General features: G+C 38.8%; 2 protein-coding genes and 2 long non-coding RNA genes across 7 annotated transcripts in view; all 4 read right to left on the reverse strand.

Annotated features, from left to right (window-relative positions):
* The window catches only part of LOC148957925 (uncharacterized), a 50675-nt gene extending 41020 nt beyond the window's left edge, over positions 1–9655 (reverse strand). The window contains exons 1-2 of the long non-coding RNA XR_016144951.1: positions 9548–9655; positions 9324–9425 (exon numbers count right to left, since the gene is read on the reverse strand). This is a non-coding gene — a long non-coding RNA (uncharacterized LOC148957925). The remainder of the gene's footprint in view (positions 1–9323; positions 9426–9547) is intronic.
* On the reverse strand, positions 314–5102 carry LOC148957926 (uncharacterized). The gene is made up of 4 exons (XR_016144902.1): positions 4549–5102; positions 4287–4396; positions 3900–3936; positions 314–2106 (listed from the first exon to the last, which is right to left on the reverse strand). It is a non-coding gene; the product is annotated as an uncharacterized LOC148957926 (long non-coding RNA).
* A 2660-nt stretch (positions 9656–12315) lies between the features above and the next one.
* Positions 12316–16934, reverse strand: LOC148957927 (uncharacterized). The gene is made up of 5 exons (XM_089114190.1): positions 16916–16934; positions 14606–14724; positions 14362–14454; positions 13975–14011; positions 12316–12537 (listed from the first exon to the last, which is right to left on the reverse strand). The coding sequence occupies exons 1-5, from the start codon at positions 16932–16934 to the stop codon at positions 12497–12499; spliced, it is 309 nt and encodes a 102-aa protein (XP_088970316.1). The 3' UTR covers positions 12316–12496.
* A 506-nt stretch (positions 16935–17440) lies between these two features.
* Positions 17441–25144, reverse strand: LOC135687258 (uncharacterized). Of its 4 annotated transcripts, none has more exons than XR_016144898.1 (4): positions 19379–19612; positions 19135–19230; positions 18748–18784; positions 17441–17662 (listed from the first exon to the last, which is right to left on the reverse strand). XR_016144898.1 is itself a non-coding variant. In XM_089113897.1 (4 exons), the coding sequence occupies exons 1-4, from the start codon at positions 24434–24436 to the stop codon at positions 17575–17577; spliced, it is 327 nt and encodes a 108-aa protein (XP_088970023.1). In that variant the 5' UTR covers positions 24437–25144; the 3' UTR covers positions 17441–17574. The 4 variants fall into 4 exon arrangements, 3 of the variants coding, with proteins under 3 accessions (XP_088970023.1, XP_088970024.1, XP_088970021.1); XM_089113897.1 differs by lacking the exons at positions 18748–18784; positions 19135–19230; positions 19379–19612 and adding exons at positions 23701–23737; positions 24087–24187; positions 24336–25144; XM_089113898.1 differs by lacking the exons at positions 17441–17662; positions 18748–18784; positions 19135–19230; positions 19379–19612 and adding exons at positions 20423–22542; positions 23701–23737; positions 24087–24184; positions 24336–25135.
* Between the last annotated feature and the right edge of the window lie 332 nt (positions 25145–25476).

Consider the following 25476-nt stretch of genomic DNA (forward strand, 5'->3'; position numbering starts at 1 on the left):
AAATTGGCTCCGCATAGGTCACGTGATAAAAAAATTACTCGCACTCCTGTGACTATCGCTAGTCAGGGGGTCGCCTGAAATAGAGAAGGGGTAGAGGCTCCCCCCTTCCTAGCGATAGTCACAGGAGTGCGAGTAATTTTTTTATCACGTGACCTATGCGGAGCCAATTTTTTTCAAATCGAGGTTGATACACCTCTTGTCTTTTCCGAGGCTAATCTGCATGCTCATAGGGGGCTTCGACAGAATTCTTGTCTTTGCCGAGGCTAATTTTACTATCATTCACAGGGGGTTTTAAGAAAATTCTTGTCTTTTCCGAGGCTAATCTATGTACTCGACCGTAGGGTCACTGGCAAGCCCGCGTAGCGGGCTTCGTAGGGGAGCTAGTCTTCCGTTAATTGAAAGTTGCTTCAAAACATTTGCAGCCCAGGTCTATTCATGTTCCTCGTTTAGATATTTTGATGGGTTACCCCCTAAGTCTCGTGTTTTAATTTTCCATAAAATTTCATGGTAAGACTTCCCAACTTTACTTATCTGTTTACTCCTCTGACAAATAAAATTAAAATTGAATCTATCCTGAAAATGAGAATAAAAAAACAATGCCCTCCTACATTCTTCCAATTTAATAAGGAATGCAAGCAAAAAGTGTAATATCATACAGCAAGCAGGCAAGCACATTCTAAACATGACAAAAGAAAAACATAATTAATCCAATCCATAGTCACGCCTACTGTGAGTAGCATATACTATTGGCAAGAGCAGGAAATAATTGCTCGAGGACAAAGTATTATTTACTTGCAGCAACAACCCAATTGAGATAAGAGCTTCTTTCGTGTAGGAAGATAATGCTTTATTACCCTGATTGTATTTCAGTAAATTCTTTTAGAAAAGTAAACCCAAACTTAATTACTTGCTGGCTCCAGATACCGATACTTGCGAAATTCCTAATAGAATCAACCATAGAAATGGAATCAACCCAATGAGTAGTTCCTCGATTATTAAGATTATCAATTAGCAATAGAAACACGTTCGCGGCAGGTCTAACGACTTCTTTTAGCAACCGGTTTTTAGTGTAATTTCACCCAAATAAGCAGGAAGTCATTTAAAATGGTTTCTAGAATGATTCATTTACAATTCCGAAAATGATGCAGGCACAATCTACAGTAACAATCCAGCTTCCTTTCAGCACAAAACCACGAAAAGAGGCAAAAATTCACCGTTAGCGGCAGGGGTCTAGCAGTAAGCAACCGGTTTTTAGTGTAATTTCATCAAATTAAGCATAAAATCATTTGAATATGGTCTTGTTAAGCGACGAATACAACAAATCCATTTTCCTTAAAGGACAAAATTTCATGGGTTAATCCTATAATTTCTCCTATTTAGTCAGAATCAAATTTTTAAGTTTTCCAATCATAGACTCTTAGCCCTCGTCGACTTATAGGGCGCTTATAAATATTTTCTAAGGCCATTCTTAAAGCTGTAATGTTCATTTTGAATCCAACGTGAATATCTTTATCATAGCATTTCGTTCAATTCTTGTTCACTTGTGATGCTGTTTTAAGATATAATTTGGGGCCACCTTTAAAGTTCCTCTGTTTATTTTGAATTAAACATTAAAGTTTTCGAACAATAAATTCCTGCTAGCCGTTATTGGTCCATGGTACTCGTTTAGATATATACCATCTAAAAATTTCTTAAGAATCAAAATTCCCAAATAATTATGTTGATTCATAAAGGAATTAATGACTCCTCTTTTAAACTCCAAAGAGTTATAGAGTTATTATGCAGTTCTATACATTTGAGGTCCACATATCACATCTCCGTCACAATTAGCTTTTGAAACACTGCAGGAACAAAGCATTTAGGAAATGGAAAGATAGATAAAAGCCAAGTTTCGTGCATCAGAAAATAATCTTACTCTAACAACAAATTAACAAAATACAATTTACGGACAACAGCTAATCTAAATAACTTTAGTCCTTTTCTCCACAATCAAGTTTTTTCATGTTTCTTTGTTCGATTTAACGCCAGCATAAATGCCATAAATTTCGTTTCGAAGATCCGAGAATCACTTCTGCGTCATAATTATTGCTTGAAACGATCTTTGATCTAAATGAAGAACAAAAAGGATAATGAAGATGTTACTCCATGGTTAAAGAAAGCACGTTTCAAAGAAATCGATATACAGCCAATCCATATTCTTTTAAGCAGAAATGTACGCAAGAGGTAAAAAATTCAGAGAAACACGTTCGTGGCGGGTCTAGCGACTCCTTTCAGCAACCGGTTTTTAGTGTAATTTCACCCAAATAAGCATAAAGTCATTTGAAATGGTTTCTAGAATGATTTATTTACAATTCCGAAAATGATGCAGGCACAATCTACCGTAACAATCCAGCTTTCTTTTAGTACAAAACCACGAAAAAAGGTGGAAATTCGCCGTTCGCGGCGGGGGTCTAGCAGTAAGCAACCAGTTTTTAGTGTAATTTCATCAAATTAAGCATAAAGTCATTTGAAATGGTTTCTAGAACGATTAATTTACAATTCCGAAAATGATGCAGGCACAATCTACCGTAACAATCCAGCTTTCTTTCAGTACAAAACCACGAAATGAGGTAGAAATTCGCCATTCGCGGCGGGGGTCTAGCATTAAGCAACCGGTTTTTAGTGTAATTTCATCAAATTAAGCATAAAATCATTTGAAATCGTTCTTGTTAAGCGAGCAATACAGCAAATCCATTTTCCTTGAATTACAAAACTGCGAAGAGGTAAAACATTAAGAGAAAGGCGTTCGTGGCGGGTCTAGCGACTCCTTTCAGCAACCGGTTTTTAGTGTAATTTCACCCAAATAAGCATAAAGTCATTTGAAATGGTTTCTAGAATGATTTATTTACAATTCCGAAAATGATGCAGGCACAATCTACCGTAACAATCCAGCTTTCTTTTAGTACAAAACCACGAAAAAAGGTGGAAATTCGCCGTTCGCGGCGGGGGTCTAGCAGTAAGCAACCAGTTTTTAGTGTAATTTCATCAAATTAAGCATAAAGTCATTTGAAATGGTTTCTAGAACGATTAATTTACAATTCCGAAAATGATGCAGGCACAATCTACCGTAACAATCCAGCTTTCTTTCAGTACAAAACCACGAAATGAGGTAGAAATTCGCCATTCGCGGCGGGGGTCTAGCATTAAGCAACCGGTTTTTAGTGTAATTTCATCAAATTAAGCATAAAATCATTTGAAATCGTTCTTGTTAAGCGAGCAATACAGCAAATCCATTTTCCTTGAATTACAAAACTGCGAAGAGGTAAAACATTAAGAGAAAGGCGTTCGTGGCGGGTCTAGCGACTCCTTTCAGCAACCGATTTTTAGTGTAATTTCACCCAAATAAGCATAAAGTCATTTGAAATGGTTTCTAGAATGATTAATTTACAATTCCGAAAATGATGCAGGCACAATCTACCGTAACAATCCAGCTTTCTTTCAGTACAAAACCACGAAATGAGGTAGAAATTCGCCATTCGCGGCGGGGGTCTAGCATTAAGCAACCGGTTTTTAGTGTAATTTCATCAAATTAAGCATAAAATCATTTGAAATCGTTCTTGTTAAGCGAGCAATACAGCAAATCCATTTTCCTTGAAGGACAAAGCTACGAATAGGTAAAACATTAAGAGAAACACGTTCGTGGCGGGTCTAGCGACTCCTTTCAGCAACCGATTTTTAGTGTAATTTCATCAAATTAAGCATAAAGTCATTTGAAATGGTTTCCAGAATGATTAATTTACAATTCCCAAAATGCTCTCAAAAAGCTAGAAATAATTGTCACTCAAGAGGCAGGCAAATCCCATCTCATTCTCATTGGGAAAATCTCACAAAAAGTGAAATTTTAATAGAAAAATACTCACTTGTTGAACCAAAAAGTCAGCGAATCCGATCGTTTATCTACAAAAAAGGAAGGCGGTTAGGAAAAGTTGCTGCAAAGGATTCTCGTTAGGCATAAAAAGTTGGGGGCTGGCGGGATTACAAAATTCGCATTACAACGGGTTTCCTATGAAAATCAAATTTTCTTGCATCAAGAATAAACAGCAGGAATAATCTACCACAATTCTTCATACTCTGATTGCAATAAAGCCAATCCAGTTTCCTTTTAGCACAAAACCACGAGCAGAGGTAAAAATTTTTCGTTCGCGGCGGGGGTCTAGCCGCCGGTTTTTAGTGCAATTTTATCCAAATGAGCAGAAAATCATGTCAAATAATAAATTTCGAAAACACGTAAGAACAACAGCGCTTACCTGTATTCACATGCCATCGATTCTGATGCTAGTGAAGAAGAAGAACAGCCAGCAGCCACCGCAGAACCAAAAAAACAGGCAGCAGCGGGTGTACCGTACGTACGTAGCTACTAAAACGAAGAAAAGGAAGATCATTAAAGCACGAAATACACGGCTCTTGCAAACGAAATAATAACAAACGGGGTTTTAATCGATCGATCGATAAAAAGGAAAGGAAAATAGCTAGCGAGAAAGTTTATAATAAAAAGCTAGCGAGACTCACCTGTAGCACTGTAGGACTGTAGCACTGTAGCACTGTAGCACTGTAGAACACGACCGTCGACAACCGCTTCGAGTTCGAAAAGGAATGCCAACCAGCAGTGCACGTAGATTTATTATCATCCAATTCTAAATCACCAAAAAATTATGAGCACATTTGAAAAGCATCCTTTGAAATGGAACGATTGCTGGAGGAAGAAGTTTTGAAATCTTTTGAAGAGACCAAGAGAAAAGAGAGAGAAAGAACCTTTAGAAACGGGACAATGGGACAAAGAGCTCGGAGAGCACTAATCGTGATGGAGAGGATCGGAGCGATTTTGGAACGAACCCGGGAGAAAAGGTACAAATATCTATAAAAAAGGGAGGAAAAACGAAAAAAAGAAACCCCCTACGCAGTAGTTTGAGGATCCAGGACGAAGTGGAAAAAAGAATTTTGAAAATCGGCAAAGCGGTTTTGGCTCGTAACCTTTTGAAGCGCTCGGTGGTTTTGATGGAGGGATCCGCTCGTGCATTGTGTGGGGCTTTTGTTTGAGGAGATTAGAGTTGATTTGCATAGTCGCACATTAGTATTAGTTAGACTCCCCTACGAAGCCCGCTACGCGGGCTTGCCAGTGACCCTACGGTAGAGTACATATATTAGCCTCGGAAAAGACAAGAATTCTGTCGAAGCCCCCTATGAGTATGCAGATTAGCCTCGGAAAAGACAAGAGGTGTATCAACCTCGATTTGAAAAAAATTGGCTCCGCACAGGTCACGTGATAAAAAATTACTCGCACTCCTGTGACTATCGCTAGTCAGGGGGTCGCCTGAGATAGAGAAGGGGTAGAGGCTCCCCCCTTCCTAGCGATAGTCACAGGAGTGCGAGTAATTTTTTATCACGTGACCTGTGCGGAGCCAATTTTTTTCAAATCGAGGTTGATACACCTCTTGTCTTTTCCGAGGCTAATCTGCATACTCATAGGGGGCTTCGACAGAATTCTTGTCTTTTCCGAGGCTAATATATGTACTCTACCGTAGGGTCACTGGCAAGCCCGCGTAGCGGGCTTCGTAGGGGAGCTAGTCTTCCGTTAATTGAAAGTTGCTTCAAAACTTTGCAAGCCCAGGTCTATTCGTGTTCCTCGTTTAGATATTTTAATGGGTTACCCCCTAAGTCTCCTGTTTTAATTTTCCATAAAATTTCATGGTAAGACTTCCCAACTTTACTTATCTGTTTACTCCTCTGACAAATAAAATTAAAATTGAATCTATCCTGAAAATCAGAATAACAAAACAATGCCCTCTTACATTCTTTCAATTTAATAAGGAATGCAAGCAAAAAGTGTAATATCATACGGCAAGCAGGCAAGCACATTCTAAACATGACAAAAGACAAACATAATTAATCCAATCCATAGTCACGCCTACTGTGAGTAGCATATACTATTGGCAAGAGCAGGAAATAATTGCTCGACGACAAAGTATTTTTTCCTCACAGCAACAACCCTATTGAGATAAGAGCTTCTTTTCTGTAGGAAGATAATGCTTTATTACCTTGATTGTAATTCAGTAAATCCTTTTAGAAAAGTAAACCCAAACTTAATTACTTGCTGGCTCCAGATACCGATACTTGCGAAATTCCTAATAGAATCAACCATAGAAATGGAATCAACCCAATGAGTAGTTCCTCGACTATTAAGATTATCAATTAGCAATAGAAACACGTTCGCGGCGGGTCTAACGACTCCTTTTAGCAACCTGTTTTTAGTGTAATTTCACCCAAATAAGCAGAAAGTCATTTAAAATGGTTTCTAGAATGATTAATTTACAATTCCGAAAATGATGCAGGCACAATCTACCGTAACAATCCAGCTTCCTTTCAGCACAAAACCACGAAATGAGGTAGAAATTCGCCGTTAGTGGCAGGGGTCTAGCAGTAAGCAACCGGTTTTTAGTGTAATTTCATCAAATTAAGCCAAAAATCATTTGAATATGGTCTTATTAAGCGACCAATACAGCAAATCCATTTTCCTTGAAGGACAAAATTTTCATGGGTTAATCCTATAATTTCTCCTATTTAGTCAGAATCAAATTTTTAAGTTTTTCAATCATACAATCTTAGCCCTCGTCGACTTATAGGGCGCTTATCAATATTTTCTAAGGCCATTCTTAATGCTGTAATGTTCATTTTGAATCCAGCGTGAATATCTTTATCATAGCATTTCGTTCAATTCTTCTTCACTTGTGATGCTGTTTTAAGATATAATTTGGGGCCACCTTTTAAAGTTCCTCTGTTTATTTTGAATCAAACATTAAAATTTTCCAACAATAAATTCCTGTTAGCCGTTATTGGTCCATGGTGCTCGTTTAGATATATATCATCTAAAAATTTCTTAAGCATCAAAATCCCTAAAAAAATATGTTGATTCATAAAAGAATTAACGACTCCTCTTCTAAACTCCAAAAAGTTATAGAGTTATTACGCAGTTCTATACATTTGAGGTCCACATATCACATCTCCGTCAGAATTAGCTTTTGAAACACTGCAGGAACAAAGCATTTAGGAAATGGAAAGATAGATAAAAGCCAAGTTTCGTGCATCAGAAAGTAATCTTACTCTAACAACAAATTAACAAAATACAATTTACGGACAACAGCTGATCTATATAACTTTAGTCCTTTTCTCCACAGTCAAGTTTTTTCTTGTTTCATCATTTGATTTAACGCCAGCATAAATGCCATAAATTTCGTTTCGAAGGTCCGAGAATCACGTCTGCGTCATAATTATTGCTTGAAACGATCTTTGATCTAGATGAAGAACAAAAAGATTAATGAAGATGTCATTCCATGGTTAATGAAAGCACGTTTCAAAGAAATCGATATACAGCCAATCCATATTCTTTTAAGCAGAAATGTACGCAAGAGGTAAAAAATTCAGAGAAACACGTTCGTGGCGGGTCTAGCGACTCCTTTCAGAAACCGGTTTTTAGTGTAATTTCACCCAAATAAGCATAAAGTCATTTGAAATGGTTTCTAGAATGATTAATTTACAATTCCCAAAATGATGCAGGCACAATCTACCGTAACAATCCAGCTTCCTTTCAGTACAAAGCCACGAAATGAGGTAGAAATTCGCCGTTCGCGGCGGGGGTCTAGCAGTAAGCGACAGGTTTTTAGTGTAATTTCATCAAATTAAGCATAAAATCATTTGAAATTGTTCTTGTTAAGCGAGCAATACAGCAAATCCATTTTCCTTGAATTACAAAACTGCGAAGAGGTAAAACATTAAGAGAAACACGTTCGTGGCGGGTCTAGCGACTCCTTTCAACAACCGGTTTTTAGTGTAATTTCACCCAAATAAGCATAAAGTCATTTGAAATGGTTTCTAGAATGATTAATTTACAATTCCCAAAATGATGCAGGCACAATCTACCGTAACAATCCAGCTTCCTTTCAGTACAAAACCAAGAAAAGAGGTAGAAATTCGCCGTTAGCGGCAGGGGTCTAGCAGTAAGCGACCGGTTTTTAGTGTAATTTCATCAAATTAAGCATAAAATCATTTGAAATTGTTCTTGTTAAGCGAGCAATACAGCAAATCCATTTTCCTTGAATTACAAAACTGCGAAGAGGTAAAACATTAAGCGAAAAACGTTCGTGGCGGGTCTAGCGACTCCTTTCAACAACCGTTTTTTAGTGTAATTTCACCCAAATAAGCATAAAGTCATTTGAAATGGTTTCTAGAATGATTAATTTACAATTCCCAAAATGATGCAGGCACAATCTATCGTACCAATCCAGCTTCCTTTCAGTACAAAACCACGAAAAGAGGTAGAAATTCGCCGTTCGCGGCAGGGGTCTAGCAGTAAGCGACCGGTTTTTAGTGTAATTTCATCAAATTAAGCATAAAATCACTTGAAATTGTTCTTGTTAAGCGAGCAATACAGCAAATCCATTTTCCTTGAATTACAAAACTGCGAAGAGGTAAAACATTAACAGAAAAACGTTCGTGGCGGGTCTAGCGAATCCTTTCAGCAACCGGTTTTTAGTGTAATTTCACTCAAATAAGCAGAAAGTCATTTAAAATGGTTTCTAGAATGATTAATTTTCAATTCCGAGAATGATGCAGGCACAATCTACCGTAACAATCAAGCTTCCTTTCAGTACAAAACCGCGAAATGAGGTAGAAATTCGCCGTTCGCGGCAGGGGTCTAGCAGTAAGCGGCCGGTTTTTAGTGTAATTTCATCAAATTAAGCATAAAATCATTTGAAATGGTTTCCAGAATGATTTATTGATAATTCCGAAAAAATGCTCTCAAAAAGCTAGAAATAATTTTCACTCAAGGGGCAGGCAAATCCCATTTGTTTCAGCGGGAAAATCGCACAAAAAATGAAATTTTAATCGAAAAATACTCACTTGTTGTACCAAAAAGTCAGCGAATCCGATCGTTTATCTACAAAAAAGGAAGGCGGTTAGGAAAAGTTACTGCAAAGGATTCTCGTTAGGCATAAAAAGTTGGGGGCTGGCGGGATTACGAAATTCGCATTACAACGGGTTTCCTATGAAAATCAAATCTTCTTGCATCAAGAATAAACAGCAGGAAAAATCTACCACAATTCTTCATACTTTGATTGCAATAAAGTAAATTCAGTTTCCTTCTAGCACAAAACCACGAGAAGAGGTAAAAATTTTTCGTTCGCGGCGGGGGTCTAGCAGCCGGTTTTTAGTGCAATTTTATCCAAATGAGCAGAAAATCATGTCAAATATTTTAAATTTCGAAAACACGTAAGAACAACAACGCTTACTTGTATTCGCATGCCATCGATTCTGATGCCAGTGAAGAAGGGGATCAGCCAGCACCCATCGCAAAACCAAAAAACGGGCAGCAGCGGGTGTACCGTACGTAGCTACTAAAACGAAAAAAAGGAAGATCGTCAAAACCACGAATTACACGGCTCTTGCAAACGAAATAATAACAAACGGGGTATCGATCGATAAAAAGGAAAGGAAAATAGCTAGCGAGACTCACCTGTAGCACTGTAGTACTGTAGCACTGTAGCACTGTAGAACACGACCGTCGACAACCGCTTCGAGTTCGAAAAGGAATGCCAACCAGCAGTGCACGTAGATTTATCATCCAATTCCAAATCACCTACATTATCGGCAGACAGTAGATTCTTTGTGTTAAAAACGAAACGGATTTGAAAAGCCTCCGTTCAAATTGAAGGGTTGCTGGAGGAAGAAGTTTTGAAATCTTTTGTAGTAGAGAGCAAGAGATATGAGAGAGAAAGGACCTTTAGAAAGGCGGGACAAAGACCTCGGAGAGCACTAATCGAGATCTAGAGGATTTCGAACGAACCCGGGAGAAAACGTACAAATATCTATAAAAAAGGGAGGAAAAACGAAAAAAGAAACCCCACGAGCACAAGTTTGAGGATCCAGGACGACGTGGAAAAAAGAATTTGGAAAATCAGCCGAGCGGTTTTGGCTGGTAATCTTCTCCAAGATCGGGCGGTGTCGTTTGAACCGCTATACGATTTTGACCCAGGGATCTGCTGGAGCATTGTGTTGGGCTTTTGTTGTCGAGGAGAATAGAGTTCATTTGCATATTGGCATATTAGTATTAGTTAGACTAGCTCCCCTACGAAGCCCGCTACGCGGGCTTGCCAGTGACCCTACGGTCGAGTACATAGATTAGCCTCGGAAAAGACAAGAATTTTCTTAAAACCCCCTGTGAATGATAGTAAAATCAGCCTCGGCAAAGACAAGAATTCTGTCGAAGCCCCCTATGAGTATGCAGATTAGCCTCGGACAAGACAAGAGGTGTATCAACCTCGATTTGAAAAAAATTAGCTCCGCACAGGTCACGTGATAAAAAAATTACTCGCACTCCTGTGACTATCGCTAGTCAGGGGGTCGCCTGAAATAGAGAAGGGTAGAGGCTCCCCCCTTCCTAGCGATAGTCACAGGAGTGCGAGTAATTTTTTTATCACGTGACCTGTGCGGAGCTAATTTTTTTCAAATCGAGGTTGATACACCTCTTGTCTTGTCCGAGGCTAATCTGCATACTCATAGGGGGCTTCGACAGAATTCTTGTCTTTGCCGAGGCTGATTTTACTATCATTCACAGGGGGTTTTAAGAAAATTCTTGTCTTTTCCGAGGCTAATCTATGTACTCGACCGTAGGGTCACTGGCAAGCCCGCGTAGCGGGCTTCGTAGGGGAGCTAGTCTTCCGTTAATTAAAAGTTGCTTCAAAACATTTGCAGCCCAGGTCTATTCGTGTTCCTCGTTTAGATATTTTGATGGGTTACCCCCTAAGTCTTGTGTTTTAATTTTCCATAAAATTTCATGGTAAGACTTCCCAACTTTACTTATCTGTTTACTCCTCTGACAAATAAAATTAAAATTGAATCTATCCTGAAAATGAGAATAAAAAAACAATGCCCTCCTACATTCTTTCAATTTAATAAGGAATGCAAGCAAAAAGTGTAATATCATACAGCAAGCAGGCAAGCACATTCTAAACATGACAAAAGACAAACATAATTAAACCAATCCATAGTCACGCCTACTGTGAGTAGCATATACTATTGGCAAGAGCAGGAAATAATTGCTCGAGGACAAAGTATTATTTACTTGCAGCAACAACCCTATTGAGATAAGAGCTTCTTTTCTGTAGGAAGATAATGCTTTGTTACCTTGATTGTAATTCAGTAAATCCTTTTAGAAAAGTAAACCCAAACTTAATTACTTGCTGGCTCCAGATACCCATACTTGCGAAATTCCTAATAGAACCAATCCAATGAGTAGTTCCTCGATTATTACGATTACCACTTAGCAATATCATAGCTTTCATCACCATCTGAACCCCTTTGAAATCAAGGTTAATAGCACTCTTGACTTTCAGAGGCTAATCTTACTATCCCATTTTGGGGCCATAGGGTGCCCGAAGAGCGGGATTTACTGGGAGCTACTCTTCCGTTCATTAAAATGTGCATATCAATTTGATACATAAACGGTTGCAATATCAAGACAATACAGAAAGTTGCTTCAATACATTTTGTAAGCCACGATCTAATTGGGGTCCTCGTTTAAATACTTTCACGGGTTACCCTCTTTATTTCTACTGCTTATTCTAATTGCAATGTTTTAAAGTTTGCATCTTCTTTTATCTCTCGGTGAATCGTGGTGCTCGTTTAAATATCTTGCAGGCTTATCTAAAAGCTTTGTTTAATATTCTGAATTCTACTTTAAACTTGACAGCTACATACTTCTGCCAGCCCCCATCATTTTCATGAGTTAATCCTATAATTTCTCCTATTTAGTCATAAACAAATTTTTGAGTTTTCCAATCATACATTCTTAGCCCTCGTCGACTTATAGGGCGCTTGAAAATATTTTCTAAGGCCATTCTTAAAGCTGTAATGCTCATTTTGAATCCAACATGAATATCTTTATCAGAGCATTTCGTTCAATTCTTGTTCACTTGTGATGCTGTTTTAAGGTATAATTTGGGGCCACCTTTAAACTTCCTCTGTTTATTTTGAATCAAACATTAAAGTTTTCCAACAATAAATTCCTGTTAGCCGTTATTGGTCCATGGTGCTCGTTTAGATATATATCATCTAAAAATTTCTTAAGAATTAATGACTCCTCTTCTAAACTCCAAAGAGTTATAGAGTTATTACGCAGTTCTATACATTTGAGGTCCACATATCACATCTTCGTCACAATTAGCTTTTGAAACACTGCAGGAACAAAGCAGTTAAGAAATAGAAAGATAAAAAACAGCCAAGTTTCGTGCATCAGAAAGGAATCTTACTCTAACAACAAATTAACAAAATACAATTTACGGACAACAGCTAATCTATATTATACAATTTTAGTCCTTTTCTCCACAGTCAAGTTTTTTCTTGTTTCATCGTTTGATTTAACGCCAGCATAAATGCCATAAATTTCGTTTCGAAGGTCCGAGAATCACGTCTGCGTCGTAATTATTGCTTGAAACGCTCTTTGATCTAGATGAAGAACAAAAAGATTAATGAAGATGTTATTCCATGGTTAATGAAAGCACGTTTCAAAGAAATCGATATACAGCCAATCCATATTCTTATAAGCAGAAAACTACGCGAGGTAAAAAAATTCAGAGAAACACGTTCGTGGCGGGTCTAGCGACTCCTTTCAGCAACCGGTTTTTAGTGTAATTTCACCCAAATAAGCATAAAGTCATTTGAAATGGTTTCTAGAATGATTAATTTACAATTCCCAAAATGATGCAGGCACAATCTACCGTAACAATCCAGCTTCCTTTCAGTACAAAACCACGAAATGAGGTAGAAATTCGCCGTTTGCGGCGGGGGTCTAGCAGTAAGCAACCGGTTTTTAGTGTAATTTCATCAAATTAAGCATAAAATCGTTTGAAATAGTTCTCGTTAAGCGAGCAATACAGCAAATCCATTTTCCTTGAATTACAAAACTGCGAAGAGGTAAAACATTAAGAGAAAAACGTTCGTGACGGGTCTAGCGTCTCCTTTCAGCAACCTGTTTTTAGTGTAATTTCACCCAAATAAGCATAAAGTCATTTGAAATGGTTTCTAGAAAGATTAATTTACAATTCCGAAAATGATGCAGGCACAATCTACCGTAACAATCCAGCTTCCTTTCAGTACAAAACCACGAAATGAGGTAGAAATTCGCCGTTTGCGGCGGGGGTCTAGCAGTAAGCAACCGGTTTTTAGTGTAATTTCATCAAATTAAGCATAAAATCGTTTGAAATAGTTCTCGTTAAGCGAGCAATACAGCAAATCCATTTTCCTTGAATTACAAAACTGCGAAGAGGTAAAACATTAAGAGAAAAACGTTCGTGACGGGTCTAGCGTCTCCTTTCAGCAACCTGTTTTTAGTGTAATTTCACCCAAATAAGCATAAAGTCATTTGAAATGGTTTCTAGAAAGATTAATTTACAATTCCGAAAATGATGCAGGCACAATCTACCGTAACAATCCAGCTTCCTTTCAGTACAAAACCACGAAATGAGGTAGAAATTCGCCGTTCGCGGCGGGGGTCTAGCATTAAGCAACCGGTTTTTAGTGTAATTTCACCCAAATAAGCATAAAGTCATTTGAAATGGTTTCTAGAATGATTAATTTACAATTCCGAAAATGATGCAGGCACAATCTACCGTAACAATCCAGCTTCCTTTCAGTACAAAACCACGAAATGAGGTAGAAATTCGCCGTTCGCGGCGGGGGTCTAGCATTAAGCAACCGGTTTTTAGTGTAATTTCACCCAAATAAGCATAAAGTCATTTGAAATGGTTTCTAGGATGATTTTTTTACAATTCCAAAAATGCTCTCAAAAAGCTAGAAATAATTTTCACTCAAGAGGCAGGCAAATCCCATTTTTTCAGCGGGAAAATCGCACAAAAAGTGAAATTTTAATCGAAAAACACCCACTTGTTGTACCAAAAAGACAGCGAATCCGATCGTTTATCTACAAAAAAGGAAGGCGGTTAGGAAAAATTGCTGCAAAGGATTCTCGTTAGACATAAAAAGTTGGGGGCTGGCGGGATTACAAAATTCGCATTACAACGGGTTTCCTATGAAAATCAAATTTTCTTGCATCAAGAATAAACAGCAGGAAAGATCTACCACAATTCTTCATACTTTGATTGCAATAAAGCCAATCCAGTTTCCTTTAAGCACAAAACCACGAGAAGAGGTAAAAAGTTTTCGTTCGCAGCGGGGGTCTAGCAGCCGGTTTTTAGTGTAATTTCATCGAAATGAGCACAAAATCATTTGAAAAAAGTAATATCGAAAACACGTAAGAACAACAACGCTTACTTGTATTCGCATGCCATCGATTCTGATACCAGTGAAGAAGTGGAACAGCCAGCAGCCATTGCAAAACCAAAAAACGGGCAGCAGTGTGCGTAGCTACTAAAGCGAAGAAAAGGAAGATCGTCAGAAGCACGAATTACATGGCTCTTGCAAACGAAATAATAACAAACGGGGTTTTAATCGATCGATCGATAAAAAGGAAAGGAAAATGACGGCGAAAAGTTTAGAAAAAGCTAGCGAGACTCACCTGTAGCTGTAGCTGTAGCACTGTAGCACAGAACACGACCGTCGACAACCGCTTCGAGTTCGAAAAGGAATGCCAAGCAGCAGTGCACGTGAAAAGCCTCCGTTCAAATTGAAGGGTTGCTGGAGGAAGAAGTTTTGAAACTTTTTGTAGAGAGCAAGAGAAAAGAGAGAGAAAGAACCTTTAGAAACGCGAACGCAAAAGCCAGTATTTTACCCATCAAAGAGAGGGAGGAAATGTTTTGAAAAATCCTTTGAAAAGGTACTCGATCTCTTTCAAAAAAGTTAGGGATGAAAAGGGATATTCGCTTTAGAATCAAAGGTCAAGGTTTTCAATCAACAACTACTGACTGGATGACAATCGACGTTTTCAAAACATCCAGGAAAACGCTAGAAAAAGTCTTTGAAAAGACAAACAAAGAGAGCGAAGCGTTAGCAAAGAAAATGGCCTCGTTGAGCAAGGCCCATTGAGAGAAGACACGTCGCAAATTCGGAGCGAGGGAAGCGAGCAAACGAAGATTCGAGACCTTTCCACACAATCGCAACCCCAGAGGAACCGAACTACCGAAGCTCAGTTCAAGGGGTGTAGCAGTTTTTGCGGAGTTCGTGCAAGAACTTTCGATGGGAACGGACCGATATCAGATGTAATCGGACCGATATCAACGGAGCGAGCTCATTTGCATATCCGCACATTAGTATTATTGTAGAGATAGCTCCCCTACGAAGCCCGCTACGCGGGCTTGCCAGTGACCCTACGGTCGAGTACATAGATTAGCCTCGGAAAAGACAAGAATTTTCTTAAAACCCCCTGTGAATGATAGTAAAATTAGCCTCGGCAAAGACAAGAATTCTTTCGAAACCCCCAATGAGTATGCAGATTAGCCTCGGAAAAGACAAGAGGTGTATCAACCTCGATTTGAAAAAAAAGGCTCCGCATAGGTCACGTGATAAAAAAATTACTCGCACTCCTGTGACTATCGCTAGTCAGGGGGTCGCCTGAAATAGAGAAGGGGTAGAGGCTCCCCCCTTCCTAGCGATAGTCACAGGAGTGCGAGTAATTTTTTTATCACGTGACCTATGCGGAGCCTTTTTTTTCAAATCGAGGTTGATACACCTCTTGTCTTTTCCGAGGCTAATCTGCATACTCATTGGGGGTTTCGAAAGAATTCTTGTCTTTGCCGAGGCTAATTTTACTATCATTCACAGGGGGTTTTAAGAAAATTCTTGTCTTTTCCGAGGCTAATCTATGTACTCGACCGTAGGGTCACTGGCAAGCCCGCGTAGCGGGCTTCGTAGGGGAGCTAGTCTTCCGTTAATTGAAAGTTGCTTCAAAACATTTGCAGCCCAGGTCTATTCGTGTTCTTCGTTTAAATATTTTAATGGGTTACCCCCTAAGCCTCCTGTTTTACTTTACTTATCTTTTTACTTCTCTGACAAATCAAATTAAAATTGAATCTATCCTGAAAATCAGAATAAAAAAACAATGCCCTCCTACATTCTTTCAATTTAATAAGGAATGCAAGCAAAAAGTGTAATATCATACAGCAAGCAGGCAAGCACATTCTAAACATGACAAAAGACAAACATAATTAAACCAATCCATAGTCACGCCTACTGTGAGTAGCATATACTATTGGCAAGAGCAGGAAATAATTGCTCGAGGACAAAGTATTATTTACTTGCAGCAACAACCCTATTGAGATAAGAGCTTCTTTTCTGTAGGAAGATAATGCTTTGTTACCTTGATTGTAATTCAGTAAATCCTTTTAGAAAAGTAAACCCAAACTTAATTACTTGCTGGCTCCAGATACCCATACTTGCGAAATTCCTAATAGAACCAATCCAATGAGTAGTTCCTCGATTATTACGATTACCACTTAGCAATATCATAGCTTTCATCACCATCTGAACCCCTTTGAAATCAAGGTTAATAGCACTCTTGACTTTCAGAGGCTAATCTTACTATCCCATTTTGGGGCCATAGGGTGCCCGAAGAGCGGGATTTACTGGGAGCTACTCTTCCGTTTATTAAAATGTGCATATCAATTTGATACATAAACGGTTGCAATATCAAGACAATACAGAAAGTTGCTTCAATACATTTTGTAAGCCACGATCTAATTGGGGTCCTCGTTTAAATACTTTCACGGGTTACCCTCTTTATTTCTACTGCTTATTCTTATTGCAATGTTTTAAAGTTTGCATCTTCTTTTATCTCTCGGTGAATCGTGGTGCTCGTTTAAATATCTTGCAGGCTTATCTAAAAGCTTTGTTTAATATTCTGAATTCTACTTTAAACTTGACAGCTACATACTTCTGCCAGCCCCCATCATTTTCATGAGTTAATCCTATAATTTCTCCTATTTAGTCATAAATAAATTTTTGAGTTTTCCAATCATACATTCTTAGCCCTCGTCGACTTATAGGGCGCTTGAAAATATTTTCTAAGGCCATTCTTAAAGCTGTAATGCTCATTTTGAATCCAACATGAATATCTTTATCAGAGCATTTCGTTCAATTCTTGTTCACTTGTGATGCTGTTTTAAGGTATAATTTGGGGCCACCTTTAAACTTCCTCTGTTTATTTTGAATCAAACATTAAAGTTTTCATACAATAAATTCCTGTTAGCCGTTATTGGTCCATGGTGCTCGTTTAGATATATATCATCTAAAAATTTCTTAAGAATTAATGACTCCTCTTCTAAACTCCAAAGAGTTATAGAGTTATTACGCAGTTCTATACATTTGAGGTCCACATATCACATCTTCGTCACAATTAGCTTTTGAAACACTGCAGGAACAAAGCAGTTAAGAAATAGAAAGATAAAAAACAGCCAAGTTTCGTGCATCAGAAAGGAATCTTACTCTAACAACAAATTAACAAAATACAATTTACGGACAACAGCTAATCTATATTATACAACTTTAGTCCTTTTCTCCACAGTCAAGTTTTTTCTTGTTTCATCGTTTGATTTAACGCCAGCATAAATGCCATAAATTTCGTTTCGAAGGTCCGAGAATCACGTCTGCGTCGTAATTATTGCTTGAAACGCTCTTTGATCTAGATGAAGAACAAAAAGATTAATGAAGATGTTATTCCATGGTTAATGAAAGCACGTTTCAAAGAAATCGATATACAGCCAATCCATATTCTTATAAGCAGAAAACTACGCGAGGTAAAAAAATTCAGAGAAACACGTTCGTGGCGGGTCTAGCGACTCCTTTCAGCAACCGGTTTTTAGTGTAATTTCACCCAAATAAGCATAAAGTCATTTGAAATGGTTTCTAGAATGATTAATTTACAATTCCCAAAATGATGCAGGCACAATCTACCGTAACAATCCAGCTTCCTTTCAGTACAAAACCACGAAATGAGGTAGAAATTCGCCGTTTGCGGCGGGGGTCTAGCAGTAAGCAACCGGTTTTTAGTGTAATTTCATCAAATTAAGCATAAAATCATTTGAAATTGTTCTCGTTAAGCGAGCAATACAGCAAATCCATTTTCCTTGAATTACAAAACTGCGAAGAGGTAAAACATTAAGAGAAAAACGTTCGTGACGGGTCTAGCGTCTCCTTTCAGCAACCTGTTTTTAGTGTAATTTCACCCAAATAAGCATAAAGTCATTTGAAATGGTTTCTAGAAAGATTAATTTACAATTCCGAAAATGATGCAGGCACAATCTACCGTAACAATCCAGCTTCCTTTCAGTACAAAACCACGAAATGAGGTAGAAATTCGCCGTTCGCGGCGGGGGTCTAGCATTAAGCAACCGGTTTTTAGTGTAATTTCACCCAAATAAGCATAAAGTCATTTGAAATGGTTTCTAGAATGATTAATTTACAATTCCGAAAATGATGCAGGCACAATCTACCGTAACAATCCAGCTTCCTTTCAGTACAAAACCACGAAATGAGGTAGAAATTCGCCGTTCGCGGCGGGGGTATAGCAGTAAGCAACCGGTTTTTAGTGTAATTTCATCAATTAAGCATAAAGTCATTTGAAATGGTTTCTAGGATGATTTTTTTACAATTCCAAAAATGCTCTCAAAAAGCTAGAAATAATTTTCACTCAAGAGGCAGGCAAATCCCATTTTTTTCAGCGGGAAAATCGCACAAAAAGTGAAATTTTAATCGAAAAACACCCACTTGTTGTACCAAAAAGACAGCGAATCCGATCGTTTATCTACAAAAAAGGAAGGCGGTTAGGAAAAATTGCTGCAAAGGATTCTCGTTAGACATAAAAAGTTGGGGGCTGGCGGGATTACAAAATTCGCATTACAACGGGTTTCCTATGAAAATCAAATTTTCTTGCATCAAGAATAAACAGCAGGAAAAATCTACCACAATTCTTCATACTTTGATTGCAATAAAGCCAATCCAGTTTCCTTTAAGCACAAAACCACGAGAAGAGGTAAAAAGTTTTCGTTCGCAGCGGGGGTCTAGCAGCCGGTTTTTAGTGTAATTTCATCGAAATGAGCACAAAATCATTTGAAAAAAGTAATATCGAAAACACGTAAGAACAACAACGCTTACCTGTATTCGCATGCCATCGATTCTGATACCAGTGAAGAAGTGGAACAGCCAGCAGCCATTGCAAAACCAAAAAACGGGCAGCAGTGTGCGTAGCTACTAAAACGAAGAAAAGGAAGATCGTCAGAAGCACGAATTACATGGCTCTTGCAAACGAAATAATAACAAACGGGGTTTTAATCGATCGATCGATAAAAAGGAAAGGAAAATGACGGCGAAAAGTTTAGAAAAAGCTAGCGAGACTCACCTGTAGCTGTAGCTGTAGCACTGTAGCACAGAACACGACCGTCGACAACCGCTTCGAGTTCGAAAAGGAATGCCAAGCAGCAGTGCACGTAGATTTATCCAATTCCAAATCACCGAAATTATCGGCACACAGTAGCTTCTTTGTGGAAAGCGAAACGAATTTGAAAAGCCTCCGTTCAAATTGAAGGGTTGCTGTTGGAAGGAGTTTTGAAATCTTTTGTAGAGAGCAAGAGAAAAGAGAGAGAAAGAACCTTTAGAAACGCGAACGCGAAGGCCAGTATTTTACCCATCAAAGAGAGGGAGGAAATGTTTTGAAAAATCCTTTGAAAAGGTACTCGATCTCTCTCAAAAAAGTTGGGGATGAAAAGGGATATTCGCTTTAGAATCAAAGGTCAAGGTTTTCAATCAACAACTACTGACTGGATGACAATCGACGTTTTCAAAACATCCAGGAAAGCGCTAGAAAAAGTCTTTGAAAAGACAAACAAAGAGAGCGAAGCGTTAGCAAAGAAAATGGCCTCGTTGAGCAAGGCCCATTGAGAGAAGACACGTCGCAAATTCGGAGCGAGGGAAGCGAGCAAACGAAGATTCGAGACCTTTCCACACAATCGCAACCCCAGAGGAACCGAACTACCGAAGCTCAGTTCAAGGGGTGTAGCAGTTTTTGCGGAGTTCGTGCAAGAACTTTCGATGGGAACGGACCGATATCAGATGTAATCGGACCGATATCAAGGGAGCGAGCTCATTTGCATATCCGCACATTAGTATTATTGTAGAGATAGCTCCCCTACGAAGCCCGCTACGCGGGCTTGCCAGTGACCCTACGGTCGAGTACATAGATTAGCCTCGGAAAAGACAAGAATTTTCTTGAAACCCCCTGTGAATGATAGTAAAATCAGCCTCGGCAAAGACAAGAATTCTGTCGAAGCCCCCAATGAGCATGCAGATTAGCCTCGGAAAAGACAAGAGGTGTATCAACCTCGATTTGAAAAAAATTAGCTCCGCACAGGTCACGTGATAAAAAAATTACTCGCACTCCTGTGACTATCGCTAGTCAGGGGGTCGCCTGAAATAGAGAAGGGTAGAGGCTCCCCCCTTCCTAGCGATAGTCACAGGAGTGCGAGTAATTTTTTTATCACGTGACCTGTGCGGAGCTAATTTTTTTCAAATCGAGGTTGATACACCTCTTGTCTTTTCCGAGGCTAATCTGCATGCTCATTGGGGGCTTCGACAGAATTCTTGTCTTTGCCGAGGCTGATTTTACTATCATTCACAGGGGGTTTCAAGAAAATTCTTGTCTTTTCCGAGGCTAATCTATGTACTCGACCGTAGGGTCACTGGCAAGCCCGCGTAGCGGGCTTCGTAGGGGAGCTAGTCTTCCGTTAATTGAAAGTTGCTTCAAAACATTTGCAGCCCAGGTCTATTCGTGTTCCTCGTTTAGATATTTTGATGGGTTACCCCCTAAGTCTCGTGTTTTAATTTTCCATAAAATTTCATGGTAAGACTTCCCAACTTTACTTATCTGTTTACTCCTCTGACAAATAAAATTAAAATTGAATCTATCCTGAAAATGAGATTAAAAAAACAATGCCCTCCTACATTCTTCCAATTTAATAAGGAATGCAAGCAAAAAGTGTAATATCATACAGCAAGCAGGCAAGCACATTCTAAACATGACAAAATAAAAACATAATTAATCCAATCCATAGTCACGCCTACTGTGAGTAGCATATACTATTGGCAAGAGCAGGAAAGAATTGCTCGAGGACAAAGTATTATTTACTCACAGCAACAACCCTATTGATATAAGAGCTTCTTTCGTGTAGGAAGATAATGCTTTATTACCCTGATTGTATTTCAGTAAATCCTTTTAGAAAAGTAAACCCAAACTTAATTACTTGCTGGCTCCAGATACCGATACTTGCGAAATTCCTAATAGAATCAACCCAATGAGTAGTTCCTCGATTATTACGATTACCAATTAGCAATATCATAGCTTTCATCACCATCTGAACCCCTTTGAAATCAAGGTTAATAGCACTCTTGACTTTCAGAGGCTAATCTTACTATCCCATTTTGGGGCCATAGGGTGCCCGCAGAGCGGGATTTACTGGGAGCTACTCTTCCGTTTATTAAAATGTGCATATCAATTTGATACATAAACGGTTGCAATATCAAGGCAATACAGAAAGTTGCTTCAATACATTTTGTAAGCCACGATCTAATTGGGGTCCTCGTTTAAATACTTTCACGGGTTACCCTCTTTATTTCTACTGCTTATTCTAATTGCAATGTTTTAAAGTTTGCATCTTCTTTTATCTCTCGGTGTATCGTGGTGGTCGTTTAAATATCTTGCAGGCTTATCTAAAAGCTTTGTTAAATATTCTGAATTCTACTTTAAACTTGACAGCTACATACTTCTGCCAGCCCCCATCATTTTCATGAGTTAATCCTATAATTTCTCCTATTTAGTCAGAATCAAATTTTTGAGTTTTCCAATCATACATTCTTAGCCCTCGTCGACTTATAGGGCGCTTGAAAATATTTTCTAAGGCCATTCTTAAAGCTGTAATGTTCATTTTGAATCCAACATGAATATCTTTATCAGACCATTTCGTTCAATTCTTGTTCACTTGTGATGCTGTTTTAAGGTATAATTTGGGGCCACCTTTAAACTTCCTCTGTTTATTTTGAATCAAACATTAAAGTTTTCCAACAATAAATTCCTGTTAGCCGTTATTGGTCCATGGTGCTCGTTTAGATATATATCATCTAAAAATTTCTTAAGAATTAATGACTCCTCTTCTGAACTCCAAAGAGTTATAGAGTTATTACGCAGTTCTGTACATTTGAGGTCCACATATCACATCTTCGTCACAATTAGCTTTTGAAACACTGCAGGAACAAAGCAGTTAAGAGATAGAAAGATAAAAAACAGCCAAGTTTCGTGCATCAGAAAGGAATCTTACTCTAACAACAAATTAACAAAATACAATTTACGGACAACAGCTAATCTATATTATATAACTTTAGTCCTTTTCTCCACAGTCAAGTTTTTTCTTGTTTCATCGTTTGATTTAACGCCAGCATAAATGCCATAAATTTCGTTTCGAAGGTTCGAGAATCACGTCTGCGTCGTAATTATTGCTTGAAACGCTCTTTGATCTAGATGAAGAACAAAAAGATTAATGAAGATGTTATTCCATGGTTAATGAAAGCACGTTTTAAGGAAATCGATAGTCACAATGCTTTGTAAAAATTTCAGAAAAACTGTTCGCCTCGAGAGCCTAGCCAGCCCTTTAAGCGGCCGGTTTTTAGTGTAATTCCATCAAATCAAGCATCAAATCATTTGAAATTGTTCTTGTTAAGCGAGCAATACAGCAAATCCATTTTCCTTGAATTACAAAACTACGAAGAGGTAAAACATTAAGAGAAACACGTTCGCGGCGGGTCTAGCGACTCCTTTCAGCAACCGGTTTTTAGTGTAATTTCACCCAAATAAGCAGAAAGTCATTTGAAATGGTTTCCAGAATGATTAATTTACAATTCCGAAAATGATGCAGGCACAATCTACCGTAACAATCCAGCTTCCTTTCAGTACAAAACCAAGAAAAGAGGTAGAAATTCGCCGTTCGCGGCGGGGGTCTAGCAGTAAGCGACCGGTTTTTAGTGTAATTTCATCAAATTAAGCATAAAATCATTTGAATTTGTTCTTGTTAAGCGAGCAATATAGCAAATCCATTTTCCTTGAAGGACAAAACTGCGAAGAGGTAAAACATTAAGAGAAACACGTTCGTGGCGGGTCTAGCGACTCCTTTCAGCAACCGGTTTTTAGTGTAATTTCACCCAAATAAGCAGAAAGTCATTTGAAATGGTTTCTAGAATGATTTATTTACAATTCCGAAAATGATGCAGGCACAATCTACCGTAACAATCCAGCTTCCTTTCAGTACAAAACCACGAAAAGAGGTAGGAATTCGCCGTTCGCGGCGGGGGTCTAGCAGTAAGCGACGAGTTTTTAGTGTAATTTCATCAAATTAAGCATAAAATCATTTGAATTTGTTCTCGTTAAGCGAGCAATACAGCAAATCCATTTTCCTTGAATTACAAAACTGCGAAGAGGTAAAACATTAAGAGAAAAACGTTCGTGGCGGGTCTAGCGACTCCTTTCAGCAACCGGTTTTTAGTGTAATTTCACCCAAATAAGCATAAAGTCATTTAAAATGGTTTCTAGAATAATTTTCACTCAAGAGGCAGGCAAATACCATTTGTTTCAGCGGGAAAATCGCACAAAAAATGAAATTTTAATAGAAAAATACTCACTTGTTGTACCAAAAAGACAGCGAATCCGATCGTTTATCTACAAAAAAAGAAGGCGGTTAGGAAAAGTTGCTGCAAAGGATTCTCGTTAGGCATAAAAAGTTGGGGGCTGGCGGGATTACAAAATTCGCATTACAACGGGTTTCCTAGAAAATCAAATTTTCTTGCATCAAGAATAAACAGCAGGAATAATCTACCACGATTCTTCATACTCTGATTGCAATAAAGCCAATCCAGTTTCCTTTTAGCACAAAACCACGAGAAGAGGTAAAAATTTTTCGTTCGCGGCGGGGGTCTAGCGGCCGGTTTTTAGTGCAATTTTATCCAAATGAGCAGAAAATCATGTCAAATAATAAATTTCGAAAACACGTAAGAACAACAGCGCTTACCTGTATTCACATGCCATCGATTCTGATGCCAGTGAAGAAGGGGAACAGCCAGCAGCCATCGCAGAACAAAAAAAACGGGCAGCAGCGGGTGAACGTAGCTACTAAAACGAAGAAAAGGAAGATCGTCAAAAGCACGAATTTAATGGCTCTTGCAAACGAAATAATAACAAACGGGGTTTCAATCGATCGATCGATAAAAAGGAAAGGAAAATGACGACGAAAAATTTATAAAAAGCTAGCGAGACTCACCTGTAGCTGTAGCTGTAGCACTGTAGCACAGAACACGACCGTCGACAACCGCTTCGAGTTCGAAAAGGAATGCCAAGCTGCAGTGCACGTAGGTTTATCATCCAATTCCAAATCACCGAAATTATCGGCACACAGTAGATTCTTTGTGGAAAGCGAAACGAATTTGAAAAGCCTCCGTTCAAATTGAAGGGTTGCTGGAGGAAGAAGTTTTGAAACCTTTTGTAGAGAGCAAGAGAAAAGAGAGAGAAAGAACCTTTAGAAACGCGAACGCGAAAGCCAGTATTTTACCCATCAAAGAGAGGGAGGAAATGTTTTGAAAAATCCTTTGAAAAGGTACTCGATCTCTCTCAAAAAAGTTGGGGATGAAAAGGGATATTCGCTTTAGAATCAAAGGTCAAGGTTTTCAATCAACAACTACTGACTGGATGACAATCGACGTTTTCATTTTCAAAACATCCAGGAAAGCGCTAGAAAAAGTCTTTGAAAAGACAAACAAAGAGAGCGAAGCGTTAGCAAAGAAAATGGCCTCGTTGAGCAAGGCCCATTGAGAGAAGACACGTCGCAAATTCGGAGCGAGGGAAGCGAGCAAACGAAGATTCGAGACCTTTCCACACAATCGCAACCCCATAGGAACCGAACTACCGAAGCTCAGTTCAAGGGGTGTAGCAGTTTTTGCGGAGTTCGTGCAAGAACTTTCGATGGGAACGGACCGATATCAGATGTAATCGGACCGATATCAACGGAGCGAGCTCATTTGCATATCCGCACATTAGTATTATTGTAGAGATAGCTCCCCTACGAAGCCCGCTACGCGGGCTTGCCAGTGACCCTACGGTCGAGTACATAGATTAGCCTCGGAAAAGACAAGAATTTTCTTAAAACCCCCTGTGAATGATAGTAAAATCAGCCTCGGCAAAGACAAGAATTCTGTCGAAGCCCCCTATGAGTATGCAGATTAGCCTCGGACAAGACAAGAGGTGTATCAACCTCGATTTGAAAAAAATTAGCTCCGCACAGGTCACGTGATAAAAAAATTACTCGCACTCCTGTGACTATCGCTAGTCAGGGGGTCGCCTGAAATAGAGAAGGGTAGAGGCTCCCCCCTTCCTAGCGATAGTCACAGGAGTGCGAGTAATTTTTT

This window comes from Rhopilema esculentum, chromosome 19 (assembly GCF_057945365.1).
Source record: "Rhopilema esculentum isolate cy_ngs chromosome 19, ASM5794536v1, whole genome shotgun sequence".
Lineage (NCBI taxonomy): Eukaryota > Metazoa > Cnidaria > Scyphozoa > Rhizostomeae > Rhizostomatidae > Rhopilema > Rhopilema esculentum.